The 24,240-nt window shown below is 31.7% G+C and overlaps 1 protein-coding gene across 1 annotated transcript in view; it reads left to right on the top strand.

Moving 5' to 3' along the window:
- LOC134711341 (uncharacterized) overlaps positions 1-24,240 on the top strand; it is a 32,639-nt gene that overhangs the window by 3,502 nt on the left and 4,897 nt on the right. Inside the window, exons 2-7 of the mRNA XM_063571890.1 lie at positions 6,826-7,395; positions 12,029-12,094; positions 13,837-13,958; positions 17,945-18,122; positions 20,985-21,082; positions 23,991-24,098. Coding sequence (XP_063427960.1) covers positions 6,826-7,395; positions 12,029-12,094; positions 13,837-13,958; positions 17,945-18,122; positions 20,985-21,082; positions 23,991-24,098 — 1,142 coding nt within the window. The remainder of the gene's footprint in view (positions 1-6,825; positions 7,396-12,028; positions 12,095-13,836; positions 13,959-17,944; positions 18,123-20,984; positions 21,083-23,990; positions 24,099-24,240) is intronic.

Raw genomic sequence — 24,240 nt, 5'->3', positions numbered from 1 at the left:
GGATTTACTAAGGCTGAGATATTTATAATTTACGAAAGTACCTTTAGCTCCCTTTAAGTAAGAGTTATATTCTTTAGTTTTCTATGTTGTGTCATGTGAACTATTGTTTTTCTGTTTGTCTTTTTTCATTTTTAGCCATGGCGTTGTCAGTTTGTTTTAGATAAATGAGTTTGACTGTCCCTTTGGTATCTTTCGTCCCTCTTTTATATGTTTTTAAACGGAATTATGGCGTATTTTCTTAGTTGTAGCTGTTCTTTTCGTCATACAAAAGAACATTTAAAATTGAATTGCATTTTCTGTATTGATATTTGTTTGGTGTTGGTCTCTATGCCTATTGTTATATCACTAATAGATGCAAACAAGTTTAACAAATAAACCGAACTACAAGATTGTTTCCAAAATTGAAACTTTATAAAAACTGACAAAATTAGACGTTATCAACCAACGGATAGTGAAAACCAACTGCCACATTCCTGACTTGCATTTTTTTAAGTAAATTTTTGATCAAATTTGGTATCATAGCTAGCTTAACTCCTCACTTGTATGATATTTGTTTATAATTTCGTTGTATTGACAAAATGGATGAAAAACATGAGATAGAGATGAACAGTAAATGTGATATTAATGGAATTTAAGTTAATAGATTTAAATTCAGTTATCGCCGGGGCCACTCACGGATTGTGTTTCATGTTTTAGATTTACCCAACATGAGTGACGTTATATTCTGTGACGTCATTTATTCCTTTTTAGAATTTCATCTACAACATATCTATCTACATGTATATATATTATATATTATATGAATCTATCATATTATGAATAAAAGCTGTGGCCAGATATCGCCAAACCATATATGTATTTTGTTTTAATGGCACCATCTGAGATAACTGGGATCAAGCAACCAACCTGTGTAAACAGACACCACAGACATAAAACTCACACAACTGCCTAAAAATTCAAACAAACATACAAATATATCTAACATTGATGCCAACTAAATTTGACAAAGACTTAAACAAAAATACTTTTGTCGTTGATAGTAAATTATCAAACACGCCAATTCAAAAGTTTTTATAGTTTAAAGTTACTTCCAATAGATAGTTGTTTCGCGAGTATAAGGTTTATGTATTAGATGGTTGTTGGAATCTTTTAAAATAATTTAAAATTGGTTTGTGTTGTTTAAGTTTACTACCGCCTAATCTGTCTTTATTTTAGAATTTTCACAATATTAGAATTTCTTATGCAGATTTTATAATTGATTGCAATATATCCTTCAAAGTATATTTGAGTTTTCTCATAGGTGGACGCATATGATAACAAATATTATTGATGTGACCGCATAGACAGTAAAGTAATAATCATCCTTTAAGACTTACAAATTTACAACTGTTCTGCAAGGTATAAAACCGTACTTGCCAAAATCTACTGTGTCACAACCCTAGGCGAAGCCCGAAAACTCGAAGAGTCTAACGAAAGCTATTCTTTATATAGTCTAGTTGGCCAAGTAGTCTAAGTCACTGGGAAAATTGCAGGCAGTATAACCATATGTTATAAAAGCAGGGGATCGAACCTCATTGAGGGAAGAACGTATTTTAATGATTTTGCAGATCTAACATTTGTCGGCCTTATTTCATGACGAAGTATAATACACAAAAAACTATCAAAGTTTTTTGTGACGATGGCGTCGGATTGCACAACAAATTAATTAAATGGAAAAAATAAAAATATGAATAAGTATTGCTGATAGCAGATATCTTTCACCAGTATAATGTAAAATGAATTTTAAACATCTATGTTGATTTTTTTGAAAAATTCTTGATCACAATACAAATTAAAAACCGAGCCACGCTGTGTAAACTTAAATTTGCGTAAATTCACGTTAATTCAGCATTCACAATGAAAAAGTGAAATTACAAAATATCGAACTACGATGAAAATTCAAAATGGAAAGTTTAAAACAAATGGCAAAATCTAAGGCTCAAACACATCAATCGAATGTATACTACACATTTGTGTATGCATCCAAAAATGAATTAGCTATTCAGTTGCGTGAAATGAACAACAACTGTTCAATAATCTGAAGTGGGTCCCATTTTATTTTCGTATCTTCAATTTTTCCAGAGTGATCCTATTTTCTCTGAGAGGAGATTCTGGCTTATCATTCATGGTAATTCAACGAGCGTTTCTACGTTTGTGAAGTGACTGTTCTGACTCTCCAATATACAGTTTACCCTATTCATAATGTACACGATACACAGTACTTGAAGTCTTGCAAGTAACATTACAAAATAGTATGTATTGTGTACCCTTGGAGGAACCATACACATTTTAGGAAGATGTTTGTTCCGTTAAAACCGGAATTCTGTACCAATAAGATGCATATAGTATTTATTTTTTAAGCAAAATATCTGAACATGTTTTTGTCTTGGTATGCATTTAAAATCAGTCATCTTGACATCAAAACATAATTCTATCCACCCGTCCTTTTTTCATATCAATCTCTGACTGCAATCTGAACTGGCCTATTTGACCCCAATCTACCGCTGTGTTTTCATTAGATAGGACTATTATGCAAATAGAACAACAAAATAACTGGCTATTTGAGATAAACTATCCTTAAGGGTGTAACAAATTACTAAAGGCACGTAGACAGTTATTATTGCTTCCAATAACCAAATCACACTTCTATTGTATTATTTTTTCCCAGTCTAATGACCGTTTTACTATAATGCTTTTACCAATTATAGAAGCGTGGCTGGCTTTAGAAGACAAAATTAATATCATTTCAGGTGTCGGGTTTTGTCCGTGTAACTTTATGACTTGTAATAAAAGAAAGAAAACTGCTAAACTACTATATTGATACAAAAAAATTATGTTATGGAACAGCTCATGTCTGAAAATGATCAAATCAATCCAGGCACTGATCGACTATTATTTTTAAAATAAGTCCTCATAAAATTCAAAAAATTGCATACCATGCATACTTTTAGACTTGAATGTTAAGAACATTGTATTTTTATATTATTATATAACGTCTTTGATAATTAGGACACAGATAAACATATACCACTACGTTTTGAACATATTTCTTATGTCTATATTTATGAATCTTTAAAGAAACCCTGATAATTTTTTGTTCTTTCCTCAGCGGAATTCGTACCCATTCGTGTGTCTGTGACATCGTGGCAACACCGCCTACACCGTATCCATTGCACTTAACGACTCGAAATCCTAGGCTACACAATAAATGTGACTTTTGGTTGTCAATGAATGACTTTATTTGAGGTTGTTACTCAGTACATGATATCCTATGGCAACTAGATAATGTACCTTTCATGTAAGATATTTTGTCTGTCGTAAAGGATGATAATGTTATTTACTATGGCGCCCAATCAAATTTGATGTTTGTTGGTCCTAATCAAAACCGATTAAGCACTGATGATACACTATACAATTATTGCAGCTGATATGATGAACTAAATAGCCTAGAATTCCAGCAAATGCATCAATAAGCACAACATTGTTAGGGATGTATGAAGAAATAGACCAAAACCTTCAAATCCGCTGGAAACCAACGTTAAATTAAAATTTTTGCTCATCTGTCTGACATTTTGTTGAGTGGAAATAATAAATAAGTAGGAACGTCTGTAAAAGTAGTGATCTGATGTTTCTTGTTGGCATAAAGTACCGGTACCACGATCACCGCACGTTGATCTTCATCTTTTATATAAGCTTTTGATTTTAAATATTTTGGCCACGGGCATCACTGATGAGACATGTATTATCGAAATGCGCATCTGGTGCAGGAAAATTGGTACCGTTAAGGTTATTGAACAGCCCTTGCAACAACAGTTTGTTGGATCAGTGTTCATTATTTTTTCTTCCTGAATTTGTACGAATTATTTGTTACTGGACTTCAAGCTAACAACAATCTATTAATCAAGCAACTTGATTCAATGATATTGACAATTTCATTTTAAATCGTTTAAAAAAAACAGTGAAGAAAAAATCTGATTTCATGTTACGAATTATTGGAAATATTTGTGTGGAGTAGCAATATTTGTGTTTAATTGAACCAACACATTTTTCAGTTCAACCATGAAAATAAACTACTATCCGAAAACTTGTAGTTTTCGTTCGAGTAAGTTTGATATCATTTATCACACTTGTTTTCTACAAATACAAATTTATTTCCTAGGAACGGCATTAGCAACATGATCATTTCCATAATTTCAATATCAACAGTTGTTATGCAGGAAAACTAAAAGACAATGCAATAAGCGACCGCAGTTAAAATATTTTAATTATGGTATACAGGCTTTTGTAGAGCACGAATCGATCACAAACCTTTCACTGTTTGATCTCATGTATTGCTAATCGTAGAATTCATATAGTACTTGTCGCTCATATATTGTTTATCGTAGAATTTATATAGTACTTGTCGCTGATCTAATGTTAATCGTAGATTTTATTATATAGAATTATTAAGTACTTGTCCCTCATATATCGTAATTTCTCATTTTTGCATAATATTTACATGCTGATTTATATGTCATAAGTTTGCTTGTTTAAGAGATGGAATAATGACCGAGTCTAATACTCGCTTATACAATCATTTTTACTTCTGATAATATGTTATTGTTTGGCTTTAATTGTCATATATAAAGTCATGGTTTTTGCTAATGACAATGCTTTGTCGTGATCTATTGTCATCGATTTAGACAACTAAAATGGCGTCATATTGTCTGCATTGAATTTTTTCTTGAATAATAATGAAGCAGTGAAAGAAAGTCTTAGTCTCACAAAGTACCATGATTGACATAGTAGCATAAATTGATAAAAATTAGCATTCTCGAGTACAATGCAAAAGTCTTACGAATAAAATAAATGGTTAGTTATATAAAATATTCATGACTCCCACATTATTTTTTTTCTGTGTGTAAAAGTGTCCGTTCCTCTTCAACTTCGTAATTTATTCAGCCTTTTTAACATTTTTTTATGTGAGCGTCACAGATGAGTCTTTTGTAGACGAAACGCGCGTCTGGCGTTCATATAAAATTTGAATCCTGGTATCTATGATGAGTTTATTTCCTATTCCCCTTCTTATCATTTGTACTTCGGTGCAAATCCTAATACCGTTTATGAACTTCGAAATAAAGAGGTTTAAGAGATAACTTTTCATTGAAATATGTCCGATTAATATAAACTACTTTTGAAGACAATGATGAACCATAAGGACCTAAGTTAATAAAGAATCTGAATTGATTGTAAATTCTGAAAGGAATGGATATTCCGTTGAAAATTTTGTAGGCAAAAATACTTTTGTCAATGTTATTGCAATGTTTAAAATCTTGGAGAGCGAGAGAGCGGTTGCTTACCGGACAGCGATACGTCTTGCAATATTTTTCAAAAAGCTAATCAAACGCATATAGTTATTATTCAAAGAGATACTGAATACGTGTTTTTTTCTTGTCGTTGCAATTTCGAGGGACTGCTTAATAAAATCCGTAAAGAAGTAGTTTTAATGCCATTTACTTTATTATGAATCTTTTAAAATCCACTTCATTAACAAGTTTTATTCGATTTTTTTAAGAACTTCAGTTATTTTCACAAGAGTTTAAAAAAGAAACCTTCAATCTTAATGTATCTAGTTACGTTGTTACCTTCAAGTCTAATTGAAGTTTTGCGTATCAACGGTTGTGGTTACCATGAAATGTAAAAACCGAAGTAATACTCATCGCTAGGGAAATCTGAGATCATTTTAATTTCTCGCAAGAGATCAATAGGAGAAAATGATGAAGAAAATAATAAAGGAAACCTTAAGAAAATTAATGTGGATTCCTATGAAGATTAATATAAATATTTTTCCAGTCAGACGATTTAAGTGATGAAATACAAATATTTCCACCGAGAAAAGATGGAATCAGTAATAATATATCAAAAGAGACGACGCTTTTGTTCAATAATATTGTTGTATACTGATGTTGTCTCTAAGTACAATTATCGACAGGTGCGTGTTCTATGTTTGTTCCAGATAGTCTAAATCAGATTTGTTTTCAGCAACGTGTTTTATGTCCTTTAGCCCATCAAGTTTTGAACCGTAAACAGTGTACTTTACATAACAGGAGTCGATTTCACACAAAAAACTTGATCGTCATGATTAATTCAGTATACTTACGATCAATCTTAGTCGTAAGTGTTTTGGGGATTTGGCTCCTGTTATGTAAAGTACACTGTTAACGGTTCAAAACTTGATGGGCTCAACACTGATCTAGAAACATGTCAATATAATGATAAGATTTTGCATGACAACTAACTACAAGAGACGCAAGCCTTGTAATTTCGGTAATGTAAATTTGTAGTGTCCTTAGACACGTTAAGCCATTCTTATGATTGGATTATTGTTGCAAATGTCTCTTAGTAAATTTGAAGGAGTCATTGAAGCAAAGTAAAAGAAGGGATAACAAACCTAAAAATTAATGAATCTTTGAAATCCAATCGACCCGACGATATATCTACTCTTACTCACTTTTGCTTAAAGCAACTTGGGCTATTATAAATTATCATTAAACGATTTTAAGATTTTGTAAACACAATTAATATACGTTCTGCAGATATATTTTAGAATACAAATTATCGCGATTGGAAACATGAAAAACAAAACTACATTTACATAAATTTAAAAAAAACAAAACAATCGGATTCTTGATGACTGCAGATATAACATGAAATATATATTATTTTTTCGTAAATAATGGATAGATTGTTTATATCATAATTATATTCACATAACTTTTGTAATGTCTATGCATTCCATATTTTCAGATCAAGTCTCCTTAATGAGAGATAGCCAGTATGATATAGAACTAAGGCGAAAAGGTTCAATTGACGAATCCCTCACGGAACATTCTTACAGATTTGGCACAAAGTTTTACGACACAATTACATATAGTGAGAGTTTGGACTTTGACATTTCCTTGTCGGCTCCGGATCTGCACGAACTTTACCGATATCATGTATTTTTTTCCCACTGCAATGAAGATAAGTTATGGGTGTGCAGTATTATGAACAAACTTGAGTCAGAACCATATAATTACAAGTGCTCTTATGGAGACTTTCAAAATGCAAATAAACTAAGCTTTTTTCAAAGTGCTTTATGTTCTGCGATGCTCAGTGAACGAGTAGTTATTGTGTTAACACCAAATTATGTTAAAACCGCTTGGAAAGAATTCAGAGAAATATTACAAAACTTGACAGAAAAAAGTCTTTATCGACAAAGAATGTTGGTAGTTTTATTAAAGGATTGTATGATTCCAGAACCATTGCAACAACTGGGTTTTTTAGATGCCAGAGAGAGTGATTTCTTTCCTTGTTTTGTCAGATACGTAGGCAGTGGTAGGTTTATAGAAGTTCATCGTCCATGTAAACTGGTTGCTCCTTTAAATAAACTTATTCTAAAAGGTTACCTATTCAACACTGTAATACGATCATTGAATATTGTTTTTATTGGTATAAATATTGATTTTGTTATCAGTAAATTAAAAGCTAACTAAATATTACTAGTATGTTATATACATATACATATTCCTGGATTTACAATCTGTCGATACCTGTAACTTGGCATTGCACACGGTCATGTTCTTCTCTGGCTGTTTTTGACGTCTTTACACTAAATCCATTGTATGTTGGATGTGTACGGATTGAGTGTTTAGTCTTAGAGGCATGATTTTTTTATTAGTTGTAAGTGGCTTTGAACTAGCTGTCAGATAACTGCGAGTACTCTCAGATCTGTTCATTGTGTCTTTTTGTGTCGGGATGTATAAGTACCCGGTCACGTCCACTTGTTTTTTTGTTGTTGTCTATTTGATGAGTTAAGCCTTTCCAACTGATTTTTATAGTTTGTTCTTATGTTGTACTGTTATACCACTGTCCCAGGTTAGGGGGAGAGTTGGGATCTCGCTAACATGTTTAACCCCGCCACATTATTTACATAAATGAGGCCGTTAGTTTTCTCGTTTGAATTGTTTTGCATTGTCTTATCGGGGCCTTTTATAGCTGACTATGCGGTATGGGCTTTGCTCATTGTTGAAGGTCGAACGGTGACCTATAGTTGTTAATGTTTGTGTCATTTTGGTCTTTTGTGGATAGTTGTCTCATTGGCAATCATACCACATCTTCTTTTTTTATATCGGCGTACAGATTTGATATACATGGTGTAAAGAGTAAACTTTTCTAATATTTGTCGCACTCATCGGAACAATATCTTACAATTGGTGAAACCTACTAAATTTTGAATATAAAAGACTAAACACACTAAATACACTTAGAGAATTTCCAAATGGTTAACAAACATTCATGAAATATTTTTTATATTTATTGCTGCCAAATACAAGCTAGATACAATATATTGTACATTTTTGGCTCGCACGTTTTGTTATATTTTGCATACAACGATATTATTGACCTTCGTTTAATTATTTTTCTAAAGAAGGGACGAAAAATACCAAAGGGACAGTCAAACTCATCAATCTAAAAAAAACAAAAACAAATACAGGATTGTCAAAGACAATAATATTAAATTACAGGGGACAATAAGCTATTCATTATTGAGACATGCCTATGTCGTATGCGGTCAGATTTATGGTGTTAGTTAAGAAAATTATCCCCAATCAGTTAAGTAAAGTGTTCGAAATTTGTATCAAACTCATAGTTTACATCAACTCTAAACGTTTATGTTCTGATCACCCCGACAGAAATACACCCTATCTTGATTCTGATACTATATTTACTCCTAATTGGACTGCAAGTCCCTAAATATTAGCAATCAAGTAGCCAAATCTTTGGCTCTGGCACGAAAAAAAATTGTGTAAATAAAATTTGGTTCGACAATTTTTTGAAAATTACTCTAAATTAAGAAAGATGTCTCTCTTTTGGAAAGTTCTGTTTCCTAGCCCATCTTTAGCTATAGATTTGGCTCATTTTTTGTTGATACTGAGTTCTTTATCTCTTGAATATGTTTACGATTTTCGAATATTTCAGCCTCCGGCATCACGAAGAGACATTTATTGTCGAATTGTGCCACAAATGCAAAAAATATTACTACCGTTAATGTTATTCAAAGGAAAAATTCCATTCTCTTATAATACTGTCCTTCGTCTTCCCCTGATCTAACATTTTATGTGTATAATGACACGCTTATCACCTAATAATGATTTTATTTGATTTATTGTGTTCAACATATGTAATTTATTCATATAAATTCGTCGTCCTATTATCAATGTGATATCAGTTCTGTAATTTTATTTACTTTTACTTGGGGAAATGTATTTATACAAAGACTACAGCTCTGTTCTCCTTATTCAATTTTTGCATTAATCTGTTATCGTATTCACGTATTCATGTAGTAATAATGTACATGACAATTTTTTCATCAAGTTATGTTGCACTAAGATATACACCACAATGTTGTCAGTACCCCCAAAGAAAATGTTTTGAAGAACCTTATAAAATGAAGTCCACATTCAAATATTTGATAACACAAATTTGAGTTAAGATGAAAATATCCAGGCTATTGTGAATAGTTCTCTCATTGGCAATCATACAACATCTTCTTTTTTATATTTTGAAAAAATACCTGTTACATAATGAAAAATCTAATTAATTGGTCTGAATATCATATTCAGACCAATTAATTAGATTTTTCAGATTTTTGTTTTTGTTTTGATAATCATTACAAAAACGAAACGTTTTACATCCCGTCATTGTGATAGTGGCATGGTGAAATGTTTGGTTTTTTTTTTTTACATATTTCATGTATTTGTTTGTTTTTATAGTGATTTAGATAATAACACAATGTTGACTGCTGTATTCCTGTTATTGGAATTTTCACCTTACAAGTCTTTTTTCACATATCGTTGTTAATTTAATTGACATTTAAAGCAACTGTCATACAAGTCAGAGGTTTAGCTAGCTTTAAACCCTGGTTTTATCCCCCATTTTCTACCAAAGAAAAAACCCTTTTTACCAATTTAAGAATATGACAGTTGTTATCCATCGATTGATGCGTGTGAGATTTAGATTTTGTCATTAGATTAGGGATTTTCCGTTTTAAAATTTGTGTGATTTTACTTTTACTGCACTTAGTTTTAATCATAGTACTTGGCAGCATATTCCTTATCTTAACGATGTACATTGATGGATTCTGACACACACGTGAAATTTTCAAGATATTTCTGATAATTAATTTTGATTGTAATTCATTATACGAACAACATGATTATTCATTATTTAACAATTATAAACACATCAACAGTAAGTCGAAACAAACAAGATATTAAGATTGTTAGAAGATTATAAACTAGAGGCTCTAAAGAGCCTGTGTCGCTCACCTTGGTCTATGTTAATATTAAACAATTTTTTGTACACAAATGAATTCATGACAAAATTGTGTTTTGGTGATGGTGATGTTTTTGAAGATCTTACTTTAATGAACATTTTTGCTGCTTACAATTATCTCTATCTATTACAGTAGTTTCTGTGGAAAATGTTAGTGAAAATCTACAAATTTTGTGAAAATTGTTAAAAAATGACTATGAAGGGCAATAACTCCACAGGGGGTCATTTGACTATTTTGGACATGTTGACTTATTTTTAGTTCTTAATTTACTGTACATTATTGCTGTTTACAGTTTATCTCTATCTATAATAATATTCAAGATAATAACAAAAAAACAGCAAAATTTCCTCAAAATTACCAATTTAGGGCCAGCAACCTGACAACCGATGATCCAATTCATCTGAAAATTCTAGGGCAGATAGATCTTGACCTGATCAACAATTTTACCTCTGTCAGATTTGCTCTTAATGCTTTGTTTTTGGGGTTATAAGCCAAAAACTGCATTTTTCCCCATGTTCTATTTTTAGCCATGGCCGCCAATTTGGTTGGTTGGCCGAGTTACCGGACACAATTTTTATACTAGATACCCCAAAGATGATTGTGGCCAAGTTTCAATTAATTTGGCCCAGTAGTTTCAGAGGAGAAGATTTTTCTAAAAGATAACTAAGATTTATGAAAAATGGTTAAAAATTGACTATAAAGGGCAATAACTCCTACAGTGGTCAACTGACCATTTTGGTCATGTTGACTTATTTGTAGATCTTACTTTGCTGAACATTATTGCTGTTTACAGTTTTTCTCTATCTATAATAATATTCAAGATAATAACCAAAAACAGCAAAATTTCCTTAAAATTACCGATTCAGGGGCAGCAACCTAACAACGGAATGTCAGATTCATCTGAAAATTTTAAAGCAGATAGATCTTAACCTGATAAACAATTCCACCCTGTCAGATTTGCTCTAAATGCTTTGGTTTTTGACTTATAAGCCAAAAACTGCATTTTACCCCTATGTTCTATTTTTAGCCATGGCGGCCATCTTGGTTGGTTGGCAGGTTCACCGGACACAATTTTCAAACTAGATACCTCAAGGATGATTGTGGCCAAGTTTGGTTAAATTTGGCCCAGTAGTTTCAGAGGAGAAGATTTTTGTAAAAGTTAACGCCGGACGCAGGACGACGACGGACGACGACGACGACGACGGACGACGACAGACGACGGACGCCAAGTGATGAGAAAAGCTCACTTGGCCCTTCGGGCCAGGTGAGCTAAAAAGGTGCAAAGAGTAAATGTTCACAGAACACAACACTTTTAACGACTAATTAGCTTCGCAATTGTGACATTAAAGAGATATAACAAATAAAACAAGATGTAGACAATTATAAAAGTGTTTATATCTTCCATGTTTATATAATGTTCACAACAATATTGACAAAATAACAGCAAAAAGTAAAATTTCAAAAATACTAAACTCCGGAGAGTCAAAAATCAAATGGCAAAATCAAAAGCTCGATCATATCAAACGAATGAACAATAAATGTCATATTCCTGACTTGTTGCAGACATTTTCTTACGTATAAATCTCAAACTCTCAAACAAAAAAGGTACAAATGAACTCTTATTATTTTCAGATCGTCTGCCCCGTAGCAGTGATTCGTTTGCCAGTGAAATGACATGCATCCTGTATTCGCCTTCAAGTAAGTTATTACACGAATGAAATTAAAAAAAAAAGTTTTTTTTTTTATGTTTGCCTTAAGCAGATTGCAAAGCTATATATACCATAGCGTAATTATCAACATAGGAATGGTTAAAGTAAGTGAATTTTTGTATGGTTTTCAGAATCAATACGATATCGTATACATCAAATACAAAATTATTCGCTCCTAAAGAAAGCCAGAAACAATGCATCTGTCTATATAGTTTCATTGTTTTAATAGGTTTACGTAATAGAGCGCAACTTCCATATTGCCAATTGAGCAGGATTTAATTTCAATTTGCACACTGAAATTGTTTATTCCATGAAGGGAAGGTTAGAATCTCATTATTTGTATTCGGCTTTGTAACTACAGTGCTTGGACATATTTACTCATATAAGAATTAAAAAAAAAAAAATTTACTCATATACAAATTTCAAATACAAAAAAAAAAATATTTACTCATATAAGAATTTGAAAAAGCAAAGTTGTTACTTTCCAAAATATTAGTCACAATAGAATATCAACAATTATCAATGGACGTATACAATTTATGGCACCCGTCGTGTTGCTTATGTTATTACAAATCCGGTAAATAGTTTAATTCGGTAGGTCACATTCGTGAAAATGAAAGGGTAGTGTAGTTACGACACATCATTTATGAAACGATTATTCCATAACGGTCAACCAACTCGTGCTGGCGTCCGTAAAATTTACGAAGGGATGATTTCAACTTCACTATTTGGAACTCTTGGTTTTATAGCTTCATTGAGAGTAGCAATCCTCTATCAAGAAAATCATGATAGGAAATACAAGCCCGGGAATATCGTATCAATCGGGAGATATATACTTCGTATGCATGCGCAGCTTGATTGTTTACTTCATAGAAACGGAAAGTTCACAATAGGGAAGCTGAAATCATCTTTTTTTTCGTAAAGTTTTGTGGTATGAGGCTGACTTAACTGTAGCTGTGGTATCCTTTACCTCTAGTTCGATAAGATAGATTCGTTCAATATAGTCAACAAATCTTGTATTATTTAGTTACATTATCTATAAAGCAGAACGTAAAGTTAAAAGATATTGCTAACTTTTTATCAAAAGGAGCTCCCTTTTTTATCATCAAAGGTAAAAAGGATACAATGGCATTTGTAAAAGGAGGTACAGTCATTTCTATTTTCACTTAAGGAGGCCCCATATTTAGAGACAATATGTTTCGTTTAGTGATGTTGTCTTGTAAGAGGTATGGAACAATTTTTGGGAAGTCGTATTCATTTCATAAGTCGGTGGATTCTAAACGTCGAGAGGCAGATATAATATGCATATTCATCTCCATTGCATGCTGAAGCCAGATAAATTTACGATGTCTTGTTTTTTTTATACTAAACTGACAAAGTGAGTTTGACCTTTTTGAAAACAGGTTTTCTTGATGTGAACAGGATTCATAATTAATTCTTATTCTTTCTCCTAAATATTGCATGCTGAAAACTATCACAATTTTTAGTCTTAAATTGACTGACCGGTGACCGAACTTCGATATCAGTGTGGTACTTCTAGATCCTCACGTGATGGAAACCTTTGTAACACAATAGTTAACTTAAACGTATACTTATGTCACCACCATGTGATGTATGCTTCTTATACTAACTGTCACGTTATCTATTTCTGTTATATCCTGCATTTTTATTACATATGTATAATGTCTCTTCTAATTCTTAATGAAATAACATCTTTTGTGTTTTTGACAGATTATGTGAATGGTCAAATACTGACAACTGTAGGACTACATATTCGTGGTCACTGGAAAGGAACAATTATATGTCATGAAGAGGACAATATACCGACTCCATTGTGTTGTCATGGAGTAAATGTAAGTTTCTTAAATAAAAAAATTAGGTTTTTTGTTGGTCTTCTCGTCTAATTAATATAATATGACAATCACCTCTACTGCTGATCAATTTTCACTTTTTATTTCCGTAGAAATAGGAAAAAAACATTGCTCATGTGTGTAGTAAAGACTAAAATATGAAAAGTAATCTTATATGTATGTGACAAGCACCAATGCAAATAATATTTTAAGTCATTAAACAGTTTGGAGGTATCCCTGAGTTTTATTTTGGATAGTTTATGACATTTTTTTCCTAATTTTTACATAACATCTCAGTATGCCATTTTCGTCTATTCTGTTTCAGCGTATCTCATCGAAATCAAGAAATCCATGTCTAATTGTACACAAAAAGCTGTCGTTTCCTAAACCCTCGGGTAAACCATTAAAGCTGTGTAAATGACATTAAAAATCTTTCTTGAGTCATGCAACATTGTACAAATTAGATAATTAACCAACAAAGGCTGAAACCTTTTATTTTTTATTATATTTCATTAACTCCACGCTAATTCAAATAAAACAAGATGTAGAAGATTACTTAAAGCAATTTCATACTGTCTGAAACTTTTATTCCACGAGAAACTAAATGTGATAATGACAAGAAATGTACTGCAGGCATTCAATGTGGTTTGATAACATGTCTGACATTTCACACTATTGATGGCCACCAAATCAGGTTATACAGCAAATGCAAAAAATACGCATGTGTAACCGTCTTATCAAAGTTATAATTTAATTTTACGAAAACAACCAGGGGAAACATCTCACGGATTTTAAATTAAACGAATTTAAGACTATTAATGGTTTTTCAATTTTCTAAAATTGAGGTGTATTTATGACCTTTTTAATCAGTGGATACATAGTTGAAATTGGGCTTCAAACTAGCTTTCAGGCAGTTTGAGTAATCTTGGATCGGTATTTTGTTAGCTGCTTAGTACGCCTATCTTCTAAAAAGTAAAAACACAAAAATACTGAACTCCCAGGAAAATTCAAAAAGGAAAATCAAAAATCAAAAGGCAAAATCAAAAGTCCAAACACATCAAACGAATGGATAACAACTGTCATATTCCTGACTTGGTACAGACATTTTCTAATGTAGAAAATGGTGGATTGAACCCGGTTTTATGAAAAGAAGATATGGCATGATATCAATTAAGGAAGTTCTCCATCAGAGACCAAATGACGTTGAAATAAGAAGCCATAGGTCACCATTCTGCCTTCTCCACCAATGAGAAAAACAACACTATTAATTACCCCCAAAATGACAAATATATTTAAATTTCAAATCCTGTCCTTACCTTGTACAGTGGTGTACCAACACAAAATTTTTTTTATACAAATATGTTTAAAAGGGAGAAATTCATCTGCAAAAACCACTAGCAAAAACACAAAAGACACAAAGTAAACATCTGAGAGTACTCGTTATTACCGAAAACTAGTTCAAAGCCGAAAATCAAGCCGTTTTCATCTGATTTTTACTATTTATTCGTAGGTTGTAATTTATTCGTTCATTGAGAACGCTCAAAACTATTATATTCATTTCAAAGCATATTTGAATATTTGATCAGAAAAGGTGAAATAGCTATAAGAAAAAAAAAAGAACTTGACAAAATAAGTTAGGGCAAAGCCAAACAGATAGCAAAGAAACATTCAAACCCATAAGTTGAAAATAAAATGACAACGCCATGGCTGAAAGAGAAAATGCCCATATAGCAAACAATACCTTTCCTTTTTCTAAACTGAGATTAAAAATGTTTGATTTTATTTGGTAACGAATAACTGAAAATAGATGTAACTTTTTTGGTGTTCATCTTTTGTGCACAATGTTAACAAACGAACTATAAAAAGAACTGTTGCCGTGTTGAAATTATTTTCGACTACTTGCCTCACGCTATGCATTGACAATTATACATCTGAAGTTTTAGATTACTGAACATTTGAACTTGATAATGCGGCCATTCGTTGATTCCGGTCCATTTCCGACGTGAACGTTAATGCATAACTATTTAGTATTAGTAATTCTCATCCATTTCCTCTACAAATTGCTTTCCAAAGATTCCTGGCTCTTTGTATAATTTAGTGCTTCAGGAAATTTAAGAAGATGAATCATTGTGTTGACAAAGACTAACCTTTTAAGATGTTTAACGGTAATTTGTTGGATAAGACGGTGGTTTTAATTGATTTATTTCAAATTAAGATTCATGTTTGTTTTTGCGACGTTATTTTCCACAGCAGTCATGCCATTTATGATATCTATAATTAAACATCAGTATTTCCAATTCGAAAACGAACCGACCAAATATTTCTATTACATCTTAAAGTATGTCTGCTGTAGTGGATATTCACAAATCACCATGTTTAAGGCCGACGAAGATTGAATATAAGATGTGGGGTATTGCGTCAATCCAACCACACGTACACAACCTTTATGAGAGGTGAATATATATTTGTCGTCAATATAAAAATGTCTATACAATATGTTACGCTGTAATTTGTTACGAGTCGAGACGAGTTGTAATTAAAGCTGTCATTGATGAGATGAGGGAGACAGTTTGAAAATAGATGAAGTTCATGAAATTCAAAATTCCTTGAATCTTTTTTCATTTCTCTACAGGCCGGTGTGGCAATGATTTCATGCATATATAACATGAATATTTTTAATAATGTTAAATAACATACATTGACCTTCTGCTGTTGTTTTTTTATTTGGTCGGGTTGATTTCTCTTTGACACATTCCCCATTTCCATTCTCAATTTTATTGATAATGTATTAGAAATGGACATAATTTATCATTTATATCTATACTATTTTTCATTGAGAGCATTTGAGATACGAACCAGAAAGGATCTTAAATTGATTAATTAACTTTCTTTGAAATTAATACTTCTTTATACTTTCGATACTTCTATCAAAGGGTAATGCAAGGTCAAGATATAAATTTCATTAGGCATTTTATTTATAATTTGTTAATTTTGCAATCTGAGACAGATGAGACCATAGACGAATCTGTGTATCCCGTCTCCATTAACAGATGATTGCTCCTTACATAAAAAGAAAATTGAACCAACAGAGTTTAAGGGAAGTACGACGTCGATTTTCAAACGACACATCATTTTAAGGTCATCATCCGGAATTGGTTAACCTATACTATTATCGGTGTCTCAATTCACTACCGACATGATTTTCAGGTTTTTAATATCAGTATAGTTATCTCTTTTGAAGTTTACTGGTTGTATCATTTTCATTGAGTGCTAATGGCGGGTGATGCAGGCACATCGAGAGACATTTACCCTGTCGACAAACCGATCTCGCTCCTTTTGATGTTAAATGCAATTTCCTAATTGTATTTTTTTTGTTACCTTGATTTGCCGATTTCTGGTCGATTTTTGAAGATTGGACATCAGTAAACTACTGTTGCTTTAATTTAGGCCCTTTCTACTTGAATGGTTTAAATGTTACCGCAACTGATGATTTGTTTAAAGTTATGATAGAAACACTAGTTGTGCTCATGGAATCTGTTTTATACATGTAATGCATGAAAACTTTCTGGAAAATCTCAAACTTATTTATAAAGACCAATAACCTTCCAAAAAACTAGAACATCAAACACTTGAGAACTATAATGTTTCAGTGTGATCTAAGCATCAGTTATATGAGTCTTATTTAGACGAAACCAGCGTCTGGCGCATCAAACAATAAGCCTGGATACTATTTTAATAAACGGTTTAATCTGCACAATTTTACAAATCATTACAGTTGTCTTATATTTTATATTATTGCATACGAATATTCTACAGCATCGAGTAATATTTAAACTTGTTCAATTGTCCGTTGAATGAAAACGTTGTTTAGCTACGAATATTAAAAATATTGTTCAGCTATGATTAATTCTATATTAAAACGAGATTCGATGATTTTGTTTTCACCAGAAATGTATCTATTTTTAAGTTCTATTTTATGCTTTTTTTAGGTAAGATATGGTGAATACATGGAAGTGATACAAACATTATGTCAAGTAATAGACAGAGATCTGATATTTGAATTCATGTTTTCATTGAGACCAATCATAATCCTTGTGTGTGCAGGTGTCATTTGGTTGGTAGTGTTTTTATTCGTTATGGTGTATATTCGGGACGAACCACGACAGAGTATGTATAACTAAACTATTTTTTTTTATCATTTAATCTGAAAAACACTTCCCAAAACTGTGCAAGACATTATTGTTTTAACTCTTGTACGCAAACAATTAAGCAAAACCCTGCTTGTTACGCACATATGTAATCAAATCACTTTAAAATTATCATAAATCATAAAATATTTTATTTCAGCATTTCTTTCATTCATGAAGGACTTTGCTACAAGCCATTATCAGGTTCCTTAAATGGAAGATCTCTTCCTGTATTCTTGGGAAACACCTTTCATGGCTAAACATGATAAACATTTGTTTCAATTACATTTCATAATAAAGTTTGTGTTTTTGTATTCATTTTTTTTTCTTTTTTTCTTTTTTTTTTTACCTTCGTTTGCATCTTTTTTTGTTGCTTTGGATGTTACCTTGATTTAGTTTAACTTGATGATATTTAAGTTTAAGAACCATGTTTGAATATAGATTTGTCTTCTATTTGTGTGCGCTGCATGCGTTTTTTATTTTACCTTTGTAAGGATCACGCGTGATCAAAAGTTTTGTGATACATTAAGTGGGTCACAACTTTAATAGAAGATTTTGGAACAGAAACAGGTACATTGAACAAACATCGTGTCGCTGTGATTTGTAGGCGAAAATTTTCCTTAATAAATGATTTATGATGTAAAAGTCATATAAAATCTTATTTATTTTTTAATAGTTTTTTAGAACTTTAACTGGTCAATGAGAAAGCTATAAAAATCAAGAGAGAACATTTTCCCGCCAAAATTCCAATGGCTCATATCTCGAAAACAAGCACATTGACCCCTATATCTTTTTAGCCTTTTAGCTTTTTCTGAGCAGCAAACATCCTTAAACCTGGTTTCATGGCTAGCTTTACCTCTCACATGCATGTAAGTCGCATGAAATTCCATTATATTGACAAAGATGTGTGAACGAACCAAACGAATTGACCTCAAATTTTCATTTTAGTATACCATATCTAATGTCTTTTAATAAACCATTCCACAATTTAACTTGACCATCCGTCAAGAAATAATACTACTGATTTCTATTGAAGTTATTTATGTCCATATTTGAATGCTTTCCACATCTTTGTTTATTACTGTACCATAAGGGTGTTTGTGTTTTCAGTAACATTTTGACGAAAACAGAGGAAATGCATGTTAAAATAACAGTCGAATGTACTTTAACTGATAGAGAGACAATAGATAAGCCGTTATCCGAGAACATTGTCTATTTTTGAAGCATTGAAGTTCAGTTATCACTAACCGGATGTTAATGTCTTGTCAAATATTAAACCAACGGTCAATAGATCGCTGCAGGTAAATCAGTCAAAAACGTTTACTCTGGCCTGTCAATGTACTTTTACATACAATATTCAAATATGATTCGCTTACGTATCATTGGCTTTTAAATATTTGGCTTCGAGCGGTTATGATGCAGGCAAATCCAGGAAAGCTCTTCGGATACATGATATTTATAAAGTGATGTGTTCATTTTTTAACAGTTAAAATGTTAAAAGTATAAAGAAATTTATAAGTATTGATGTCTTTAAAATGTAACCTTCTTAAACTGGTGCACTTTGTACGGTATCACTGAAATGTCAGAAAAAGTGATGCATACTTTTAAGTTGGACTTAAACAACATTTTGTAGACATTAATGGTTTGAGATTCATTATTGTCAGTATCTTGTTCGTTGAATATAATTCCCAGGTTGGATCAAATATTTATGGTCCTATTTATCACTTTCAGACAGTATAATTTCCGATAAATTGCTTTAAAACTGTTTTTATAAGGTTTAATAATAGCAAACCAATTACCACATATCTCATGATAACTGTATTTTAACTTGTTGATAATCTGTTGTTAAGTTGGTTTGAAGAGAACACTTATTCAAATTTATGTCGTGATTCGTTATAGTTTGGTGTTCTGTGAGGGATAATTTTTTCTATGAAACATAATCATATTTGTGTGTATGTATAAAATTAAGAATGGAAATGGGGAATGTGTCAAAGAGACAACAACCCGACCAAATAAAAAAAAAACAGCAGAAGGTCACCAACAAGTCTTCAATGCAGCGAGAAATTCCCGCACCCGGAGGCGTCCTTCAGCTGGCCCCTAAACAAATATATACTAGTTCAGTGATAATGAACGCCATACTAATTTCCAAATTGTACACAAGAAACTAAAATTGAAATAATACAAGACTAACAAAGGCATGTGTACCTCTTTAGATACCAAAGGGAAATTCAGCCATAACTTAAAGACAATCACACAACACCACGACAAAAAAGAAAAGAAAAAACATAGTCAACAAAACACAACACTAAAAACTGAAAAACTACAAACACCATAAATTGTTTTTTGTGAGAGTTAGACAAACTTCAAAAGGATCGATCGAAAGACAAGGTAACGGTCTCTTATTAGCATCACACACCAGGAGAATCCTTATCAGATAAAAATGTCATATTCAGACATAAATTATTTTGATATCTAAATATGTATGACTGCGCAAACGTGTCTCTGATGTAAAGGCATAGACAAATCGTTTGTTTTTCTCAATCGATTTATGACTTTTGAACACCAGTATACCACTGCTGCATTTATCTGTACCTACATGTCAAATGCATGAATTTCAGGATCGGTTGCACATTCTTTTAGAATCTTTTACGGTCGATACTTTGGTTTTTTATTCAGGTGCCATGACTATCAGTTTGACAGTTTTTTTCCGTACTCCACATGTTTTAAAACCAGTATGCTAGTTCACTTCTTTTTTATATTGCAGATGATTTAGGTATCACGTTGATATCTTTATCTTTTATTACAATTTCAGTATCATTTTCGTTGTTTATCTTTATTTCAGGTGCCTTAGGAATCAGATTGATAGTTTTTACCATTCCATTATTGTTTGTTTTGTACGGTTATGGTCTCAGATGGAAACGCCAACTATTGCATAAAAAGGTATCAAATAGCTCATTTGTATTTTAGATCGTCAGTTTTTATGTTTAAAGGGAAACTAGCTGCCCAATTCATGGTCACTGATTTTATTCAAATTCTCATATTTTATTTATAACAATGTAAATAATCATAGATACCAGGACTAAATTTTGTATGTACGTCGACGCGCTTTAAAACATTTTTCCAAACTATCAAAAGTATAAAATAAACAATTTACAGGACATGGTCTCAATAAGATGGAGCTTCGTTTCGTATAAACATATATACAAATAGATAAAGCAACTCGTGCAATTGTATTTTTATAAGTCTGTTAAATTTTGTAATATAGATTAAAAAAAAAAGTTTATGGTCGTTTTTACTTTAAAAAATATTTTTCTTTGGATCGAATCAGTCAATCAAATTATTTATCTTTGTTTCACTTTCAATGTTGACATTCTTTTGCTTTAAATACCCGTACACGGACAATACATGCATTATTCTATCTCTTTCTACGGGGTTAAATTGGAGTTCACATGAATAAGGATTTAAGGAAGTCGAATTATTCTTTTGCAAGTGAATAATTCATTATTAAAGTTTATTAGCTTAATTTGACAAAATTTAGCCATTTTAGCTGATAAAAGCGAATTATTATTTCACTTTTTTAATTTCATTAATGATTGAACCAAAAAATCATACCTTGGAATTTTTTATAGTTCTCGTAGCTGCTGCCCCTTTATGCCACTAAAGTAGATATATATTGTTCGCGTTATTTTCGTATGATTAAAGCTTGCATTGAAATAATATTTTAGGTATTAAAGTATGGTTTAATCCTTTGCTATATCTTATTTCAAATCATATGCGTTTGTCATTTTGATTTGAAATAGTATTCATAGATTAAAGGGGCATTAGCTACAATTTTGACAGTTTATGTAAATTAACGTGTTTTACAATGTCTTAAACTTCCATAAAAACGAAATGTAGAACATTGTAGTTTTTCGTCATAAGCAATTGTGGTCAAAATCAGAAACTTCTGTTGTACATTAATGACTATCAAGACAATAGATTAACCTTATTTAGATCCATCGGCACGAGACCTTTCTTTTGTTTGGGGATGATTGCGTGTGCTTATTTCAGGCATAATAGAAAATTATACCTTTGATATTTTATATTTGTCGTAGCTGCTGCCCCTTTATGCCATACAAAGTAGATATATATTGTTCGCGTTATTTTCGTATGATTAGAGCTTGCATTAAAATAATATTTAAGGTGTAAAAGTATGGTTTAATCCTATGCTATATCTTGTTTCGAGTCATATGCTTTTGTCATAGTATTCACAGATTAAAGGGGCATTAGCTACAATTCAGACAGTTTATGTAGATTAACGTGTTTTACAATGTCTTAAACTTCCATAAAAACGAAATGTAGAACATTGTAGTTTTTCGTCATAAGCAATTGTGGTAAAAATCAGAAACTTCCATTTTACATTAATAACTAGCAAGACAATAGTTTAACCCAATTTAGATCCATCGGCATGCGACCTTTCTTTTGATTGAGGATGATTGTGTGTGCTCATTTCAGTCATAATAGAAAATCAAATGAAAAAGTAAACTAACCAATTTGACCCGTATATCATTCTTATGCTGGTTACATTTCTATTATGAAATTTAATGTAAAAAAAAATAATCATTTCACGTGCTGTTTATATTTATCTGTATATAAGTTTAACAAGCTTACACTCTTTTTGACTGTCCCTTTGGTATCTTTCGTCCCTCTTTTAGGACGTAACATTTTTTTTATCAATATCAATAATATAACAGTTTTAAAATACAAAACATAATGGGCAGTGCACCAGTCCCTACCAAACAACTTAATACCATTATAATATAGTCAGCAGATAGCCTATCTGTAACAAACAACTTCATTTATTTATTTGTATAAGTTATATTGAATTATAACAGATGCTTCATACACATGCCGTAGGAGTAAACACTGATACGATGTTGTAAAAAATAATGTTTTCTTGCGTCATCGCCTTATGAGGTTTATATTTGACTAAAAAAACGTTTAAAACCAAATTAAGTATTAACAAATGATTTTGAGCATCCGTTATTGACGTCATTGCTGAAGCTATTTGCAAGTTCAGCTATTTTTTCTCATAACTTATCAAATTTGTGCAAGGTTGTGATATTCACTAATAGAATAGTAATATTTTGTGACATATATTTTGTAAGATGATCCCAAGTGCTGCACTTTAAATACTAATAAAAGACATCAAACCACGATATAAAGGCATTTATTTGGCTTTATATAAAATTGTTTACAAAATCTATGCGAATTGTTCCAACTGTAAAATGTTATGTTTCTAAGTAATGCCGTATAATCTTGGGCAATTATTGGTTATTATTGATTGTGTAGATTTACGACATAACTTGGCATTCCATCGAGTGTTTTCTTCATTATTTGTAAGACAGCTATTGACACTAATAGTCTATTATTTCCTACAGAGTAATTTGACTAATCGTCTTCTTTTGAGTCTAGTTTTTATCCTTAATTGTTAAGACATTAAGGCTGATGAAAATCATTTCACTTTTTTGTAACATTTTATACCCAAGTGGTTTAAGCTTCTTAGGAATCTTAACGCCTCTGATTTCTTAGGAAACATTCTTCACAGAAGCTGATATTCTTCAAAGTGTTATCAATTTCAATTTACGCTGTTGCAGTCCTAATGCAATAAATCCACCATTCAGCTATTGTGTAATATTTACGAGATAGATTTACTGGGAATGTGAAATCTTCGTAATTCCTCAGGGCAATAAATCAGACAACTTTTTCATTATATGTTTTCCTATTTTAAACGCGTTTTGAGAACTTCTTTGCTTGACATTGTACTGACTTGTATTTCCTAAATACATTTCATCAACTTTATTTTCAGACATGTCGTAGAATGATGAGATGCTGTATAGATCTAAATGGAAAGTTTTATCGAGCTGAAAAACCAGTTTTACTGACCATTGTAGTTTGTAAAGATGGATCTTTTAATGTATCCTTTTGGATTTTCCACATTTGACATTTACTAGTATATAAATATACTTTTAATCCTTCTCCCTATAGTTTTATAGAATTCCCGATATGTCTTTTGTTTTAAATGTCTGACTATTTTGAATAATTTAGTATATCAAACC

This window comes from Mytilus trossulus, chromosome 1, assembly GCF_036588685.1.
Source record: "Mytilus trossulus isolate FHL-02 chromosome 1, PNRI_Mtr1.1.1.hap1, whole genome shotgun sequence".
NCBI lineage: Eukaryota > Metazoa > Mollusca > Bivalvia > Mytilida > Mytilidae > Mytilus > Mytilus trossulus.
Note: the sequence above shows the minus strand (reverse complement) of the source record. Positions and strands in the feature narration are given on the sequence as shown.